Source organism: Coptis chinensis, chromosome 1, assembly GCF_015680905.1.
Source record: "Coptis chinensis isolate HL-2020 chromosome 1, ASM1568090v1, whole genome shotgun sequence".
Classification (NCBI taxonomy): Eukaryota; Viridiplantae; Streptophyta; class Magnoliopsida; order Ranunculales; family Ranunculaceae; genus Coptis; species Coptis chinensis.
Window position 1 is genome coordinate 25,292,129 of NC_141456.1, and position 19,438 is coordinate 25,311,566.

General features: G+C 34.1%; 2 protein-coding genes, 1 long non-coding RNA gene and 1 other non-coding gene across 10 annotated transcripts; all 4 read right to left on the bottom strand.

The window, feature by feature from the left end:
* Positions 1–1,143: 1,143 nt before the first annotated feature.
* On the bottom strand, positions 1,144–1,587 carry LOC147523125 (uncharacterized). Its single transcript, XM_086569648.1, has one exon. The coding sequence runs from the start codon at positions 1,585–1,587 to the stop codon at positions 1,144–1,146; it is 444 nt and encodes a 147-aa protein (XP_086425774.1).
* A 3,143-nt stretch (positions 1,588–4,730) lies between these two features.
* On the bottom strand, positions 4,731–4,853 carry LOC147523126 (U6atac minor spliceosomal RNA). The gene has a single exon (XR_015206347.1). It is a non-coding gene; the product is annotated as a U6atac minor spliceosomal RNA (small nuclear RNA).
* Positions 4,854–5,003: 150 nt separating this feature from the next.
* On the bottom strand, positions 5,004–19,437 carry LOC147523127 (uncharacterized). Its single transcript, XM_086597212.1, has 4 exons — positions 19,243–19,437; positions 18,861–18,938; positions 5,243–5,312; positions 5,004–5,158 (listed from the first exon to the last, which is right to left on the bottom strand). The coding sequence occupies exons 1-4, from the start codon at positions 19,300–19,302 to the stop codon at positions 5,028–5,030; spliced, it is 339 nt and encodes a 112-aa protein (XP_086453338.1). The 5' UTR covers positions 19,303–19,437; the 3' UTR covers positions 5,004–5,027.
* LOC147523128 (uncharacterized) lies at positions 10,396–15,747 on the bottom strand. 7 transcript variants are annotated; one of them, XR_015215731.1, is made up of 9 exons: positions 15,540–15,745; positions 15,374–15,391; positions 14,272–14,409; positions 14,079–14,182; positions 13,885–13,994; positions 13,620–13,689; positions 13,446–13,526; positions 11,750–11,827; positions 10,396–10,862 (listed from the first exon to the last, which is right to left on the bottom strand). It is a non-coding gene; the product is annotated as an uncharacterized LOC147523128 (long non-coding RNA). The 7 variants fall into 7 exon arrangements; XR_015215718.1 differs by having other exon boundaries at positions 14,272–14,417; positions 15,540–15,742; XR_015215730.1 differs by having other exon boundaries at positions 15,374–15,745.
* Position 19,438: the final 1 nt, after the last annotated feature.

The window sequence follows — 19,438 nt, forward strand, 5'->3', positions numbered from 1 at the left end:
TCAGTTAATGCAGTTCAGTTGCTTCTCTCTCTCGATTTGTTGAAATTGCTTTCATTTGGTTGCCTTCGAAAAGTTAACTAGTTGATGAATGAGCAATGGTGGTTGGTTTGTAGAAACAGTGCAAACATTTATGGAACAAAGTTGAAATAGTTTGGCTGTTACGCAGAAGCTTGAAATAGTTAGTTTTTATGTCAATAAGAATGTTGTGGACTTGCCGTGATGGACTTGAAAATTTACAATCAAAAGGAAGAACTGAAGAAGTACGTTATTAACAACATACATGTTTTGCAAGGATACAAATGTGTTCGGTTGGGAAAAATGATAATTATGTGTAATCTTCAAAACAACTCTGTAATTGTTACTTCATACAGTCTTACAAGAGGTTCTCAAAATTTTCATGGTTGTTTCACTTTAATGAAGTTTAATCCAAGGTTCTAAACTCAAAATTTTATAGTCGGATTCACCAGAAGAGAAGCCACTCCCTTAGAAGTAAACAAAAATACTGGGTAGTACACTTAGTACACAAAATGCTTCACTAAATTTGTTTTCACCATGTTGCTATACCATCCCAGACCAATAAAATTAAGAGACATCGATTCTCCTCTAAAACAAACTGGTTCCTTCCGAAAATTGCAAAACCACTTTCTAAGAAGGATTCATCAGGTGAAAGCTTTGAATGGGGATGATACTCCCTCTTTTTGCAATGGCTCCAACTCATTACATCAAATTGACGTTCCTTCGAAGTTGACATCACTGTTGAGAGCCTGAAAAGATACTAGATATAAGCTTGCTGGGAAACTAAGGGAACTAAGTAGTTCGGTAAAATTTCTTTTCGAGTAAACGCACGAGTAAACGTATACTGGAAACATATAAGAAATGCACGACATAAACACATCTTAATTCCGATCACGCCATTCCCATAAATGGTTAATCAGACGCTGCTCTAATTCCACATGCTTGTGCCTATTATGCACATATGCCACGCGTTGCAAGACTCTACGAAATTCAGCTGAATTGGGGTTTTGGTCGGGAACAATTTCTGCTATATTAGGATTTTCAAAGTAATCATGGTTAATAATAGATTCAGAGTCTCCATAAACGTAAGCGTTCAAATAGTTATGTCGTTCTTCCTCAACAATCATGTTATATATGCAAAATAATGCACGCCGACATAACATCATGGAGCACATCTTTGTCCCACAAGCGAGCTTTGCCTCTAACAATTGCAAAACGAGATTGAAGAACCCCAAATGCTCGTTCAACGTCTTTTCTATAAGATTCTTGCATCAGCGTAAAAAATTTATCTCTTCTTGATTTAGGATTCCTTTTCGCCTTCACTAGTGTAGACAACTGAGGATATATACCGCCAGCCAAGTAATAACCAACAGTATAGTCCTTACCCATAAGAGAATAGTTTGCCGGAGGTAGTTTGTGAAAAAGATTAGAGCGCCACAAAACATTAACATCATTATTAGTACTTGGTAAACCAAAGTAAGCATGCCATATCCACATGTCGAAAGAAGCAACTGCCTCGAGTACAAGAGTTGCTGATCCATGTCGTCCAGTATACTGTCCTGCCCATTCCATTGGACATGCTTGCCATGTCCAATGCATACGATCTAGGCGCCAAGCATGCCGGAAAACCTCTTAACTCAAAGAACACGGAGCAATCTGGCAATGTCTTCTTCATTTGGAGATCTCAGATATTGTGCACCAAATCTCTCCACCACATGTTTGCAAAAACATTTTAACAAAGGAGAGTGTTGTTGATCAGGTGCAATCTGAAAAAATCTTGATCCATTGAATCATTTGGGCTTCCGTTTGCTAGCATTTGCAATGCACACATTATTTTGCCGTGTGACGACAAACCGGGTTTATTGGCTGCATCATATTTCTTCATCCAGAAATCACTATGTTCCTTAAGACCACTCCTAATCCTCAAGAATAGGTGACTGCTCATTCTGTTGCGCTTCCGAAATAAAACTTCATTATATGTGGGATTGACACCGAAATAATCGGGCCTTTAAGAGAGCATTTCCCGTTGCCCTATTACGATTTCTATAAGTGCGTCCTGGGACAGACCCAATACGGAGAGTTGGTTGATTAGAGTTTTCAATGATATGAGCTGCTGTAACAAGATTCATTTGAATTGCGAGTGCAACTGCTGTCAACACTTCTTGTTCATGCATGAAGTGTCTTTCAATACGTCGTCTTCTCTGGGAATTAGAATCATAATCATTATCACTATCAGAATTCATTTTGCTAGTAAATAAATTATGGAATAAAAATTGAAAATATTAAAAATTGTGTGAGATAGCAAATTGGTTTAATTTCTTGCGAAGAGTTATGTTATATATGCTGGTGGAGGGCCAGGAGAGTACACATGCAACATGCGTACTCTAGTACTCTAGATAGATTACATGCATTTCTTACATAATTTTTTATCTTGCACACACCCCAATAAATAGATTCCATGCATGCATGATTCATTTCAATCTTGCCCACAATTCTTTATCTTGCACACACCCCAATAATTTCTTACATAATTCATTACAATCTTGCCCACAACCCAATGACCCTAATCAATAGCGTACAGACCACAAGAAAGTAAAATTCAATAATTCAATCTGACCCTATAAAAAGAATGTCTTTTCCTCTCTGAAAGTCACATTCCCGCAAACATCAGTAATATTTTATTTTTGTATTATCAATAATACTGTCTTTATCTCTCTCTCTTTCACTCTTTCAGTAACAATGTCAAGCAGAGGATCATCATTTAGCATTGATGAAGACACAGTATTATGCCAAGCATGGTTGGATAATTCAATTGATCCAATTACCGGAACAAATCAATCAGGCAACATATTGTGGGATAAAATTAAAGAACAATTTGAGAATCAGAGGATGATACGGGGTTTTACAGAGGCACGAACTATGAGAAGTGTTACAAGTTGTTGGCAACTTATAAATAAAGCAGTTACTTTATTTCGTGAATGTTTGAATCAAGCCGAGGATATGAACAGATTAGGAAGTAACGAAATGGACATTGTAAGATATTTTATATATATATATATATATATATATATCAATTATTTAGCTAGAATATAATTGATTAAACTCAAACTATTTTTTTTTTCTTTTACAGATGGAGCAAGCAAAGAAGTTGTATGTCACCAGGTCTTCAGATAATAAACCCTTCAAATTTGATCATCGTGGTTTATTTTGAAAGACTACGAAAAAATGGGCGCCATTCAATTCCAACTACACCTGGTTTCTCTCAAACTAATTTTCATAACGGTCTCCGGCTTCATAAAAGCGAACAAGATGGCATGGGGAACACTGATTCTGAAATGCAAAGACACGGTTCATCAAAAGACCGGATTGTGGAAGAGACAAATCAAAAAAAAAAAAAGTTGATAGTCAAAATGAAACTTCTCTCAAAGAATTAACGCGACAATCTCAACGGGCGATGGAGGCCATTGAGGCAAAGAATCGGCCATGGGAAAAATTCTATGAAAGTGAAGCGTTTAATCCTTCAAGGATTAAACTTGCAGAAAAAAAAAAAATTCCGTGAGACATTGGCATGGGAAAAGGAGATCATGAGCACAAATACATCGACTATGACACCTCAAGGAAAAGAATGGTACAAAAAACATAAAAGAAACAAATTTTGAAAGATCAAACTCTTCGCAATTCACGGACTCCTTCAAGAAATTTGCACTTTGAAGAATACGGAGAAAGCGATTGATTAATTTGATTAAGAATTTTAAATGTTTCGTACGTATTTGATGTATTTTTAATGTATTTCCTTTTAATTTGTTGTTTTTTTTATTTTCAATAAATGTTTTATTTAAATAATTAATTAAGTTGTTGCAAATCGGAATAAATTTAATCTTAAAATTGAAATTATAACAAAGAAATACAACTAAATCAAAAAAAATTAAAAGGGTAGGATAGAATGGTAATTGCATAAATTAAGTTTTTAAAAAAACAAAAAAAAAAGAATCAATTCTAACTGTCATTGGGAGTGGCGGGTGGAAAATCATAATTGAATTATGTACGCCATTGTGAGTGGCGTGTAAGTTATTATTTGAATTAATTCACATTCCTACCCGCCACTGGCTATGGCGTGTAAGACTAATTTGGATTTTTTTGATTGCCCGCCATTGGCAATGGCGTACAGAGCATACGCTATAACATTAAAATTGACTGCAAAAATAGAGAAATTTATAAAGATAGCGTTGGCGGTATAACATTTTAACGTACCATTGGATCACATTTTACGTTAAATTTGGTGTTTTGCCGCACCATTGGACTTAGCCTAACGTACCATTGGATCACATTTTACGTTAAATTTGGTGTTTTGCCGCACCATTGGACTTAGCCTAATAGAGAAGAAGAATGCAAGTAGAAGATAGAGTTCAAGAAAATAATCAAATTAATCATCATAAAAACTACTTATTATATTGGGTAAAAGTCATTATTAATCTTAAAATTTTAGCTCTAGCTAATTAAAACAATCAAACCTACGAAAATAGACAATATAGGGTTCCTAAGTAATTCTAGAACTAGTGAACTACAAGACTGTTGCAAAAATACTAAAACTAAAAGGAAAAATGGAAAACGGAAAATTTCATGCAGGGATCAACTTTATAATTTTGTGATGTCCTATATTCTACACCATTTATAACTATACAAGCATATTAAAAATATTTGCTTTCTTTTAATAGGTTAAAATTTGGTAAGATCCACCGAGGTGGGTAGCCTTAACCATGTGTGGAAACAGATAAGGTTGAAAACTGTTTCCATCCCTCTGAGGTGAGATGTGAACCGTCTCTTCTTTCTACCGAATAAGATATTGACAATGTCATTACTTATATGTCTATCTTATACCAACACGTAGTATTTACACACATGCTAACTAGCTTAAATTAGCTCAACATTTTTGTGCAAGCAATTCATTTTCCATACCTTTCTTTTTTTTTTGTCATTTTTGCTCTCATATTTTCCCTTATGTTCTACTTTCCTCATGCTTTTATAATATAAAAGAAAGAACTTAAGCTATGTACCCGCAAATCATCCAGCTCACCAAAGGAGAACTCTGAGATATCTATATGGCCATTGACCTTCTTTTTCTCCTCTTCGACGAACCATTCTCCTGATTCCATTGTCCATCCATTTACTAAAAAGATTCAATAGAAAAGAAGAACAAAATTCAAGTCTCAGGACCGTAATAACTTGCCTTTGAATTTTAACGTTAATTCATATGTGTAGCCAACGCGTTTTTTCTTTCGCACTGTCACCAAGAATGCCTGCTCATAATTTTTTGGATATATCATCAATACACCTTCAAAGAACAAACCACCTTTTTGTAATTTGACAGATATTTAACAGTATCATTCGTCATGTGACACAACGATATGAGACACTACCAATATAAGTGAATTTTTGTAATAATGCCTTCTAAACCATAATCTACGCTAAAATCAATTCAAGGTTATTGCTGATTTGCTGATATAAGTGAACAACAATAGCAGACAAAAAGATGTGAACAGATCTGAAAAACGACTAGAGATTTACTCTATGAGGAAGCTCCAAATCTATTCCACATTACAATCAGGCTGATAGGAGCTAGCCCTTTAAGTTGTCCATCCATTCATCCGTGTCTTCCATAATTTTTTTATTTTCTTCCAATTATCTTCCTAAATGCAATAAATTCTAGCCTAATGGAAAGCGGTAAACAATGAACTAGCAAATGCCATGTTTCCACTGGATCCCATCTAACTTACTTCTCTACTGTAGTAACTTTACACTTTAATCCCCAAACTTTTACAACTACAAGTAATAACTGGAAGCCATGGTGGGTCTCACACATGAGCTCATTGTTCCATGATTAGAAATTTTGACAAATGTATTCATCTGTTTATTTTTCCTTAATCTAGAAAAAATGATCTAAAAAGTCAAATATGCTTCCGTGAACACTTAAATAGTGTAAAATAATTTTACTTAAATATGTAATTAGGTATAGTTCTCGGTACAAATAAGAAAACTGGCTAAAAAGTCATCTAAGAAAGCAAAAAATTTATAAATCGCATAATGTTTTCATAGTAATTAGGCAATTAGTTTCTTAAGTTAATGTAAACTTTAACATAGAATTCAACTTTCTAACTTTAAGAAAATGCACATCATCTATTATAATAAAACACAATGGCAGGACAAAGGGTGGTCGGGATCGCGTGGGGATCTGCGTTTGATGGGGCATAGGTGTATGCTCCATATCGTTTCGAAACACCTTTGAGTAGTTTTTAATGTGTCATTTAATTAAGGTTGTAATAAAGTGTAGAAACCATGACTCTTGGCCTCTTGGTCATAAATAACCCCAAATATTAAGATTAATTGTCATTTAATTAAGGTTGTAATAAACGGTAGAAACTATGATTCTTGGGCATAAATAACTCCAAATATTCAAATTAAGTGCCAGTAAAAACAGGAGTAAGGAAATGAAAACAACTTTGAAACATAAAACGCCCAAGATTCACGCATGCTTTAACATCTATACCTCGGATCAATTTTATCTTCATTAGCATGGGATTCTTCAGATTAATTACTCCATCATTTAATTTCTAACATTCAACTCTTTCTCTGATAAAGTCTCATTCTCTCCATCCCTTTTTCACCTTCTAAAACCCGCTATCCCTCTCTACAGTAGTTTGATTATCTTCTCAGGTACTCCGTATGGCCGTACACATTTTATTTTGATCATTTTTTATTTTATTTTTTTGATGATGTGAGTGTGATTCTTTGTTTTTTCATGGTTCTATCATTCTATGTCATCAGAAATGGTATCATTTTTCGCACATTCCTAATCAGTTTTAACCAGTCCTGGTAAGATTCACTTATTATGATCACAATGTTTTGATCGAGTGCACAGTTGGGTTAAAAGTTTTTGCTTACTATTGTTTAATTTTTTGCTTATCTTTCCTTAGTTGCGAAATTTAAGGAAACGTTTTGTATTGTTCGTATTGTAGCTTATATGCATTTTAGTGTGCTTTAAATTTCTGATTTGATTTATGGGCACACTTAATTTCTAATCCATGGATATTTGGATTGGTGTGGTATCATTTTTCGCACATTCCTAATCAGTTTTAACCAGTCCTGGTAAGATTCACTTATTATGATCACAATGTTTTGATCGAGTGCACAGTTGGGTTAAAAGTTTTTGCTTACTATTGTTTAATTTTTTGCTTATCTTTCCTTAGTTGCGAAATTTAAGGAAACGTTTTGTATTGTTCGTATTGTAGCTTATATGCATTTTAGTGTGCTTTAAATTTCTGATTTGATTTATGGGCACACTTAATTTCTAATCCATGGATATTTGGATTGGTGTGAAAGAATCGCCATTAAAAAGCACTAGATTGATTTATAGTTTAGTTGGGCTATTTGAATTGAAATCGATACACACTTTGATCCTAATCAATCAGGAAAAAGAAAATATTTTGTTGTTGCTAGCTATTGAGATGTAGGTAGTTTATTGGTCTCAATTTGATAACTTTTTACTGCACTAGCTTTAGATTTTTTTTCTTTTCCTCAACTTTTTGAAAAATGTGATGCTTCTCTTCCACTCGAATAAATGTAGGCTTTTAAAGGAGTATCAATGCACAAGGGTTCTTATTTAAACTTTCAGAGATTAAATTTATTCAATTTATGATTAAGTGAGGTTGAAGCAATAGCAAAGATTGGAAAGGCTAAGTGGTCTTTGATCTTTGAATATGTACAAGCACACAAAATTATTTATGGTTCTTGAAGTAGTATGGTATACACCGAGTGAGTTATAACGTTGTATGTATGTGAATAGTTTCTTATAATGGCACTTTAGATTGTTACGTTGGATCTACTTAGGGAATTCAGTCAAAAGTTTGATGCCCACGATACCATGCCCAAACAATTTTTCTTATGTTGTTTAACATGGGATATTCCAATAAGTAATCTCTTTTGTTGAACTACACATTTGAAGCTTGAAGTTCATCATCGTATACTTACTAACATAAGCTAATATCATTACATATATCGCCTTCTTTGCTTTATAACACAATGTCCGGAAAGATCTAATATCGAGAAAAGGTTGAAAAACCTTCTTGAATTGGTTGCTTAACCTTAAGGGCATTGCAGGTAGTGGGTTGCTATTCTTAGGAACGCTTCCACCCTTAACTTATTCATCGTAAGCATCTCTTTAATTGCGACTATACTTAGACATTCTACCCATTTGTCATGTTCCTAATTATTTGTGATCAAAAGTTATTCAAGCTGCAAATCGGAGAGATTTGTGTGCGTGATCTCAACCTCAATTTATTTGTGATTATATATTTGGAGATAGTATTTATTAGTGGATACAGCTCTTTACATTGTTGTGGATTACTTAGACCTTCAAACAACATGGGCAATAGCTCTTTTATCTTAATTCTTGCATGATCAAACTTGAGCAGTTGCAGTCCATATAGAATGGGCATTGGTATTAGCATTTGTAGACGTGTTTTGAATTACTCGAGTATGTGGTGCGATTTGTTTTAACCTGCTTTTCTAAAATTTGATGATATGCTTGGTACACTTGATATGATTTATTAGTTGTTATGTTTTCTTAAGTTGTTGTTTGTCTTAGAATAATTAAAGTCAAAAATATATTACGGTTAAGGCATTTTAGCGGTCAGATACTCTACTGTTGGGATTGCACTAGAGTGAGGACAAGACAAACAAAATCAGTGGTTGAGATAGAGTCTTCACACATTTATTTGGGGCCAAGAAGGCCAATGACAATGTGTATGCTACATTTGAGGTTAGTATTAGACTATATTAGTGAGAGAGAACGGGTAGGTTTTCATAATGATTGAGAATTAAAACCACGTATTCTTCCCAAAACGCTTCATATTCTTAATTTGCTTAATGAAACCCACGACCCTATGCAATCCCCACTCTCCGCTCTCTTCTTCAAACCCCTCCTGCTTTTTCAGTTTGAGTGTCGTCGATATCACCATGAAAAAAAGGGAATCAAGGGAGTAGTTCACTTCCATTTCCATAAAAACAGGTGAGTTGTTTCTTCTTTTTCTTTAATGCAAAAGCCTTACTAATCGCTGAATATAGTTTTACGCCAAGTGGTACTCTTGATTTAGTATATTGTTTTCCTATCTTTAATGCAAAAGAATTTATCTATTCATCTGCTCATGGTAGCAATTCTCCTTGCAAGTCACCTTACATCTCATCTTTTGCCTTTTCAGGTCTTGGTTAGGAGAAACAATTACACATTCATTTTGTCATAAAGCGTAAGTACATACACCATAATGTTGAACTCTATCTTGAAAAAATATATTCCCGTGCTATTATTAGAGTAGTTGTTTATTTCAAAAACATTTTGTATGGTATTAGTCTCTACATAAAGTGGCTTAGATAACCAAATAACAAAATCAATAGTGTTTTGGAGGCTAAGATTGATGAAAGCAAGTTAATTTGACTAAGACCATCATAGAAGGTAAGTTATTCGGAACTTATTTATTTTTAAGCGCAAGTATACACTTTATTCTTTTCTTCATTCAAAGTTCTCTTTGAGGAAGTTTCTTCTCCAACTCTACCTCCCAATCTTCATTGATCTAAAGCTTGCAACAATAGAACTTTCTTTACTTTATTCTCTATTTGATTTCATTTTATCACCTTTTCAGTCTGCTTATAGAGGTCGCCTATCTTTTTAAAAAGGATTTGTTAGGTTTTAGGTTTCTTTAAATGTGATTGGCGTTGTAAGAATGCTTACCTTAAAGAAATGATGTCTACACAAAAAGATATCTTTAATAATTCCCCCAACAATATATTAGTTAAACCCTACCAAAAGAATCATGTTTTTGACCATTGTAGTTCTTATACCATAGGATACTATGTGAAGTCTTCACTAGATTGAGCAATGTATGTCTCACCTCACTACACCAGAAATGACTGAAAACGACGGTTAAATCCGTCCTAAATCGAGATTTGCGACGAGAAATAGTGTCCCAGAGTCCGTCGCGAATAGCCCTGTCGTTAATATTAACGACGGAAAAAAACGTGATAAATTGAATTAGAATTGCGACGGCTATGAGACAGTATATGCTGTCGTTAAGTTTAAGACACTAGAAACCGTCGTAAATTACCTTTCCACCAGAGCTACACATTCTCAAAATTGGGACATGCATTTCCGTCGCATTTTGTTTTTAGGAGTCAATTAACGACATTGTTCCCCGACGTATTAGTTTAAATCTATTTTTTTTAATAATTTTTTTTTTTCGAATCTATTTTTTTCCTGGACACTGCTGATAATTGTTATCTAATTTGAGATTTCTCAAATTTTAAAATCAATTACACAAAAGCTACGCATACTAAAACAACACATTTCAAAAAATTAATATATATAATCCATTGATAATAATTTCCAAAATTTACAATATTTTCAAACTTTTGGTTACCAACAACTAAGCTTTTAACGTATCCAAGGCAGAATAAAAACATAATAAAAAAAACAATTTGAAATTTGAAATTTCTATCTTCATCACCTTTGCACATTTTGTTCTTTCATGTGAATCACACCTTTCGTGAGGGTAAATAGCCTTGAGAGTTTTCTAAAGATAAAACCAACTGGTAGCCCAAACATAGGCAAACAACGTTAACGCGGCAGGAGCAGTATCAGTTCAGCGCCACTCCACACAAAGAAATGTAGCTAATTGCTTACCGCCTAAGCAAAGACATTGTCACTGAAGTAAGCACTGCTTCACAACACTAAGCTAATATATACGAGTCTCCCAGCCTTAATAACACTTGCAACATAGAGTTAAATATGAAAAACACTCCTGCCAAAAGAAACATTTATCCGGCCTTAACACATGATAAAGCAAAAATTCTCTCTACAAATGGAGTTATATACTTGTATCAAGTGCATGCAATCCAAAAATCATTATAAATCATGTAGTTTGAAACCTCCATCATGCACCTCATAATCAGTAGACCACATTTCTACATTAGCAAAAAACATAGAGTATACATATACCTCTAGCTAATTAAATTCAAGGAATCGCTAGCCATACGACTTACTTGGAAATAAAGTCTAAAATGGTGGAGTCCCATAAGGAATGCATAACAAAGAAAAGCAAGGGTCATGTTCTCTACCATTTCTGGTGTTAGATAATCTATAGTCCCACATATGGTTTGTCTTTAGTGTGTTGAGTGGTGACAATCCAACACATTACTAATCGACCATTGCTTGTTACAAGAACAAATACACAAGTATCTAATTAGAGTACCTTAAAAGAAAGAGCTACGCATGTAACTTCTTTTATAATTAGGATTGCACAAAGTAAACAATATTATATTAAGGGCAAAGATGAAGAAAATTGAGTTAAATATCATTAGGGGACATACCATACTATATGATGCTAAAAAATTTATAAGATTATTTGAAGTAGAAAGCTTTATATCATTTTGGCCCGACACTAGCAACTTTGGTTCAGCTCAAGATAATCACGCGAACGATTCTGGAACTTACATACTACAAACAATACTAAACAAATGAATAACAAGATAATGCATGACTGCTCTATTCAGAGTCTACTTCCACTAAGAAGTTTGTTTATTTCATTTCCCTGGGATCCAAAATTTGAAGATATGCAAGGGAGCCTGTGTTTTACTTTTATAACAAACACCATCTGGGTATAAAGGAGGTTTGGAAGAATTCTCTTACCTCGAGGTCAGTAGCATCATCTCCAATCATAACCATCTTCTTGTAGTCATGAGCATGCAAACCATGGCATCCACATCACTACAATAAAATAACAAACAGTGGACTGATATTTAGTCTACTTGACAAAGTCTTTACCTTCCGTATTTGTTGAACAGCCGTCACTCACCCACCACTTCTAGAAGTGTGCTCATTCTTATCAAATCCACACATTCTAGAGTGAGCACAGTCTTAAACACTTGAAACAAGATTGCATGCATTGTTCCAGTCAAATCTAGTAGTTTAAGCTACGTGTCCAAACTCAAAAGCTATAACAAGTTAAGACACTTTTGTAATTAACCTAGAACTAACACAAATCACTTTTTAAGACACTTCAAAAGTGACTCTTTAAGCCCTTTTTTTAGAAATAGGTATAACAAGTTTCAAATACTCCTACAATAATATACATAAGGTTTTAGCCCTAGTGATGCACAATGAACCTATTAATTCAAAATTGCTCAAAAATGAATTTTACTATACTGTTCGGTATCCCAAAACTATCTTAAGATTCGTATCAGTTCCAAACAAAACCACCATCTAAAAATAAACTACAAACACTATACAAAACACCCAAGAAAAGTTTAAGAAACTCTTTATTCATTACTAGAAACATTTCCCAAACTAGGTTCATGCACATAAAAGAGTAGGTTTTCTAACCAACTTGTCATTGCTAAAGTTTTTCCTGCATTCTTGCAAATGGTACTCCACTTGATTATTTGAAAACTATGATATGTACACTTCATTTTTCATGTGCAACCCGAAGTCCTAATCTCTGCCTAACTATGAGTAATTATAGCGCAAACTTGGTAAAATTCCTAATTTTCAGCAAACTAAATTTTTTGACGCTATCTTCTAAATAGCACAACTCTTTCCACACGTATCCAAAAGCGACAAGGTTTTTTGCGTTTAAAAGCTAACCCACAGACCTTACTCTTTCGTGTTTTACAAAAAATCTAACTCTCCTCCTAACTTTATTAAAACTGGGATCAACCACTGCGCAGAAAACTGTTTTCTGACAGACACAATTTCTGGCACGCATAATTGTCAAGGTCATTTCTCTTTCCACACTCATCCAAATTGAGTGAGGCTTGCTGAACTGGATAGAAGACTCTATAAGCTTTCATTAGGTTTTGGCCTTGCACAAATCTACGAAGTATAGTGTCCTATACACTTCCTACAATACAACCTGTCCAGAATGTGTGTGCCAACAGTTGTTGTATATTGAAGTCAGTTTTCATAATCTTAATCACGAGTATGAACTCAGGTCAAAACACGAGATTGTACCTCTATAAGTCTAGATTCTACTGGTTTTGGAGTCTACACAAAAGAGTAATTTTTTTATTTTATCAGATTTTATTACCGCATACTGCTCAGTTTCAGTCCCAGTTTCTGCGTCAAACTTCAGCTTCAATTTCAATATGCAAAACAACTAGATATGAAATTTTACAAAACACGAAAGTTGTAGATATGTGTGTCTACAGTAAACAAGCATTGGATTCATATAAAAAAGATCAAAAACGAGTTTTCTATGCTTAAATTACCAAGAACAGTTCTGAAAATGAAAACCCTATAACAAGAATCCAATGAATTCACATCATTCAAAACAGTTACAGGCCTATATAATGCTACTAATCAATCAATAAACACATGGTTTACTCACCAAATTCAGATGCCTAAGAAATCAAAGTGAAAACAAGTGATACATGGCCGCGGCAACAACACCTCAATTTGAAGTAGAAACCTGAAAAACAAAAATTCCATCTCCAAATAACCTTCTTTAATTCTTGATTGTGAAATGAAAAGTTAAAAAGAGATAGAGAAGATGAAATCAAACCTCTAAGAACCCCTTCTCTCCTGTTTGTTTTTTTTTTTTTTTTTTTTTTTTTCTGGTTGACCCCTCCCCCCTTTTTCTCAAAAAAAAAAAAAAAAAAAACCCAACCCAAAGTCAGGCCCATCCACCTCTTTTTACTTTCCTATTATGGTATATTATTATAACAGTTTTATCAGTGACATAACAAACAAATCAACAAGCATTACGAATTTTTCAACAAGTACGTCAAAATATATAAAAAAGGGGTTTCGAAAAAGAGGGGTGTTACAGATCTGCTTGCATCTCAGTTGGCTAGATTCATGTCCAATGTGCATCCCCAATACAGCACAAGTGTTGTGAGGCACTCGATAGAAGCAAAAGATAGTGGCAGACTTGCTTCTAACAAAACAATAAATTCCATGATCCATTTATACAAGAAAGTTAAAGACTAAACAAGACGTGTTGAAAAATATTTGTACTGACCTTGTCAGATTGAGCAGCCTTTAAAAACCTCCTCATGAAGTCATGAACACATATGGGGTTGGAACAGACATGTTAAACTGTAATATGTTAACAATGGACTTCTCCTGCAAGCAAACAATTTCAAACTTTAAAGCTTAGCAAAACATGAGAACACATTGGTTAATTGAAGGGAACAAACAAATTAAAAATATACCATGTCAAGAACTTCTACTCTTGTGTAACCCATCTGAAATAATGATCAAGTCCTCCACGACAGGGACACTAACTTCTTCATATTTGCAAGCTAAAGTATAGTTGTAACTCCAACCAACTGAAGCCTCTTCTCTATTGCCTGGCGCTCTAAGAACCAAATTCATTTTTTTGCAATTTTGCCCCAAATTTACAAACTCTTATCAATAATATTCAATATTTAACCCAAAATTATCAAACAATCAATAACAAAATGGATTCACTAGATGAATTTCTTCAAATTACTTCTAATTGGAACCTAGATTGCTTGAAATACACAAAACAAGCATCAACCCAAACAAAATTAACTCTAAACAGAGAACCAAATCGCCGAACTTGCAAATTGACGGGCACAGAAGCAAAACAGAAAAATCAAATTGCCATTAAAGACACATGACCGGCGTCGATAAACGTGTCTTTTAATCTTCCATCCGGTATAGTGCCTCCCAAAAAAAATTCGCCTAGTAATTTCAGGAATTCCGACATCAAAATTTGTTTCTTAATTTTTTTTTTTTTATTAGTTCTCTTTCAAATCAGGTATTGGGGGAGATGGGATTTCAATGGAAATCGTCTTTAGCTTGGAACTTGCAGGAAAGGGAAAAGAAGAAAGATAGAGCGAGGGTTCTCAATTTTTTCTCCGTAAATGAAATAACACTAACAATCATAATCACCATTCCTCCATAATTCCTAAAGTATTACTATACCATTGCATTAGATTCTTGAGTTAAAACTTGCATTTTACAACAAAAATTAACTAGTTTATTTGGAACGAGAAAACAATTTTACTGTTCATGAGATTTGAGGTATAAGCATTATAGATTCAAAATCGGCTCAGCAGGAAACAGAAGAGTGCAGAGAAAACTTAAATTGTGTTCATTCCAGCACCAAGTAATTCAATATCAATCAAATTAACATAACCCAAATACCAAAAAATAGATGAATATTTCATACCCATCAAAGAAAAATCGAAATAACAAATACCCATGATAGATTCAACGAACCCCATTTAATTCGTAGTCATAAAACAATAAGAAATGCAAAAGAATGAAGAAAGGAAAGAACTTTACCTCAATTTGGAGAAAGAACTTTGATTTGATCGAAGTTTCAAGTACCCATTTCAGTTTAGTGAACAATAAATCAATTTAACAAACAAAAATCAGTCGAAAATACACAAACTTGAAGCTTTAAAATCATTAAATAAATATTATTTATGTTTTGAGAGAGAGAGCTTACAATTTAACAGAAGCTCACAAGCTCTTTGCTTTGTTGTTCCTTGCCGAAGGTCTGAACGGTTTGTTAGAAGTCACCCCCTTTTTTCTCTCTCTTTCCACTGGTGTTTCTGGCTGTGTTGGTGAAAATAATGAGCGCGAGAATGGAAAATAATGAGCGGCGAGAATGAAAAGATCGTGAGCCCAAGAAAGAAAAACTAGCCCCACCACCTAAGCGACGAGTTCCAGAACTACCTCTACCGTCGTGTATTTAGTACACTAAAACCCGTCCTCTATTTTAGCTTAGATCAGTACACGACGGTCTAATGCCATATACGACGATTTTTGCAGTCCTATATTAAGGACGGTCATGAGAGTCCTAAGCTGGTGTCGTTTTTCAGCAATTCTGGTGTAGTGTCTGCCTGAGTAGGTTGAACATAGCACTACTATCTATTTAGAATTGAAAAATGCAACTTATAGTGCCGTTGGGAAAGTGCCTAAGATACTGCTTGATGGCGTTATTTCATTACATATCGTGATTCTCCTTTCCCATTTTCTTATTTGTCGTACTTCTTTATTATTTGCCAAATTTTATCATGTAGAGTGTTTCATAGTTTGCTTTGCCTCTATTTATATTTTTGAACTATGCATTTGAAGTTGAACGTTGAGCATAAGTCTAAATTATGCCAAATCGAAGCTTCAAATGATGTAGTAATTCCTTGGGAATGGGTTGTCACCAAAATTGGTAACTTTCATACCTGAACTATTTCTTTGATCCACTTTATTGATTGTGCCTCTTTGCGGTACTCTCCTTCATTATTTTCCCATTTTTATTTTGTGGAGTTTTGATGGTCAGTCATTGATTATTTGCTTATCTTTTTGTTGAGCCATGCTTATGGGAGACCTGTGATTGGTTTGGAATGCTTAGCGCATAGTGAAATTAATATATGAAAATGTAAGGTCAGTCGGCCAATCCAACCAGCACTGGGACATTTCAGTCCACCGTCGATAAATGTAAATTTGGTCAAGGTGTTATACAACCTTGAGCCTAGAATGGGGTGCTTACTAAGTTGTTCAATGAGGAGTTGGATTTCATAAAAGTGTGTAGGGATTTCGAAAAGATATTCCTGGATGCATGAGTACGTGTTCTCAAACTTATACATTGTCCATCTTGATATTCTCCATTCAGTGGCCAAATCGACCCAACGTAAATGTTGCTTATACAATTTTTTTTTTTTATTTGTTTTAGTGCCATATGTATCATAATTCATTTTCTTCCACGTCATGAAAATTTTCAAATAATAAGCTGATGGTTTGTTTTGGATCCACGTATTATATTGATTTGTACGTAGCATATCCCGACATCAAAAATTAGTCACCCATACTTCTTTTTGTTGGGGGTTCTCCTAATTTGCTTTGTAGTTCGATTTTGTTGTTACATTATCAGTTTTTTTTTTTTGAATGGTAAGCATTGCAGGGAGGCATAGGTTGGACTACAGTGGAATTTAACTGATCTAGCTTGGAGTTTTTATTGAGCATAGGCTACAATGCTGCATTAGACATGTTTGGATGAAAGTTGTATGGGGCAAAAGCTTTGGCAGACACATTCCTTCTAAAATATTTGAATTTTAGTTGTTTTGATCACTTGGCACACCTCATTATGGGTTTGTCTAAAATTGCTTGCTAGATCATGTTGTAACCAAATTTTAACTTTTTTTTTCTTCTTTTTTGGAAAATATGAGGATTGCAGGTTGTTAAAAGTGGAATAAGGAATTGAGGGAGGTACTTGATTCAATTGACGCGAAGATTTTGCACTTACAATGAAAGCCAGTGATTCAAGTTCAAATACAGCGCTAAAGAACATTTATTCATAGTAAACACCTTTATTCACCTGGCACACCACACACTGCAAGAGACCTTTCCAGTACAAGCTGATCTGGCTTGGTGAAAGTGGTACAGGCCGGCCAAAAGCTTAGGCATCACATTCCCTCTTGAGTGTGTTATCAATATCCAAGTTGCTGTTAGAAAATGGGCCTTAATATGAAGTTGTTGTTAGAAAATGGTACTTCATGGGTGTGGTGGGGGGAATTAAACTTATAATAATATGGAAACATCAATTTTTAGACGGTCTTCGTGTGTTCAAAACAAGATATAAGCGCCAATGGTCAATCTTTTCAATCTATATTCCTTGGCTTTCCTTGGTAATAACAGGATTTTAGAGAGTTCTCATCAATTTATATTCTTTGGATTATTTTCTTTTTGGTAACAGGGATTTTAGAGTCATGTATGCATGTGCAATACTTGAGTCAACTATCTCATATGGAAGCATAAAATACAAGTTGCTCATTTGTTAAGTTATTTTATGGCAACACAGTACCTTTTCTTTTGCATTAGGTATTCAATTAAAAGTTGAATTGCGGGCTACTAGAGACATAGCAGAAATAAAAACATTATTTTATCTTAACAGGTTAGTAGTGAACAAGAAAAAAAAGAGACATAACATAAAGAATAAGATAGTGTACCAATATTTATCTCCATCATTTTATTCTAATTAATTCTACATAATATTAATCAAGAAAGCATTAAAATAATCCGTGCCAAAGGCACGGGTAATACCTAGTCATAAATAAGACATGTGATGATGTGAATATGAAATTATCAGAAAAGAAGAAAATAAAAAAATAAGTCAAGAACAAAAATACATAATAAAATACATGAATACCAAAAAAGGATAAACAGGACACATGAGTATCACGTGCATATGGACTAGTAAAGATAAGAATATTTCTTCTTGGAAGATTTTACTGAAAGAAACAACTTTAGGCTGAGTCCAATGGCTTCCTATCCCTTTAAAAATAATGTTAAAGTCAATAAAATAGAGCTAAAGTCAACAAAATAGAGCTAAAGTCAACATATTTTACTCTCTATCATTATTTTTTTTCTATGTATATATACAAAGGATTTTTATTTATATCTCTATTTTACTCTCTATATATAGAGTAAAATAGAGATATAAATAAAATCCTTTCAGATATATAAAAAAGGAAATTAATGATAGAGAATAAAATCTGTTGACTTTAGCTCTACTTTTAAAGGGATAGGGAGCCATTGGACTCAGCCTTATACACGTGCCTTTAAAAATGAAAAACCACACAATATCTGCACCAGCGGCCATGCCTAAGATAGGTGGCATATAACCTAGCCATAGACACAGCCAATAACCTTACCACACTGATTGATACCTCAACAAAAATTTAAGAAGCACAAACCCATTTGACATTTATATTGAGGTAGATACCAACATCTTATATATCACAAAGAAAAAATGATTTTCAGGATAACTCACATCGCCTACACACTTAGATACTTCTGCTATTTCTGCTTTACCACAAGAAAATTCCAATCCAATGGATGCCAGCAGTTCCTGCACATAAGAATTAACGTCAATGACAAATACAGAGAAATAGGAATTAGGAAGTAAACCACCAATAGGGATTATGAAGTAAACCAGGACTCGTCAAAAATCACATTAAGTAGTGCACACATTCATTCACTACCAGTTAACATAAAGATCCCCTAATCAAGGTGCATAAGCCATGCAGTTTAGACTCACATATATAAGTACTAAAAGACAGACTAGATTACCTAAACTTTAGAAATTGGCTCGCAATGTACACTAAAAATCAATTCCGAACTAACTAAACAAATTCAAAGAAAATTCACCAGACCTTAATCCTACTGCTTGCCCATGAATTCAGGTTTTTCTCCTCCCATGTTCCAGCGTACATATAACATGAAAAGTCATTAACAGTTGGCAAACAACATGAAGTAACTGAGAAAGCTCAATTTTGTAGAATCATTCCTCAGAGTTCCCGCTTAGTACAGCAAGATTCTGAAACACTGAACCGAAAAAAAAAAAAAAAA

What these genes read in the sequence shown, in the direction of transcription:
- LOC147523125 (XM_086569648.1), bottom strand. Translation starts at nt 1,587, where the DNA reads ATGGAATGGGCAGGACAGTATACTGGACGACATGGATCAGCAACTCTT.
- LOC147523127 (XM_086597212.1), bottom strand. Translation starts at nt 19,302, where the DNA reads ATGTACGCTGGAACATGGGAGGAGAAAAACCTGAATTCATGGGCAAGC. An exon ending in GGGCAAGCAGTAGGATTAAG is followed by an intron (nt 18,939 to 19,242) that starts GTCTGGTGAATT and finishes TCTTATGTGCAG; the next exon opens with GAACTGCTGGCATCCATTGG. An exon ending in ATTAACGTTAAAATTCAAAG is followed by an intron (nt 5,159 to 5,242) that starts GCAAGTTATTAC and finishes CAATGGAATCAG; the next exon opens with GAGAATGGTTCGTCGAAGAG.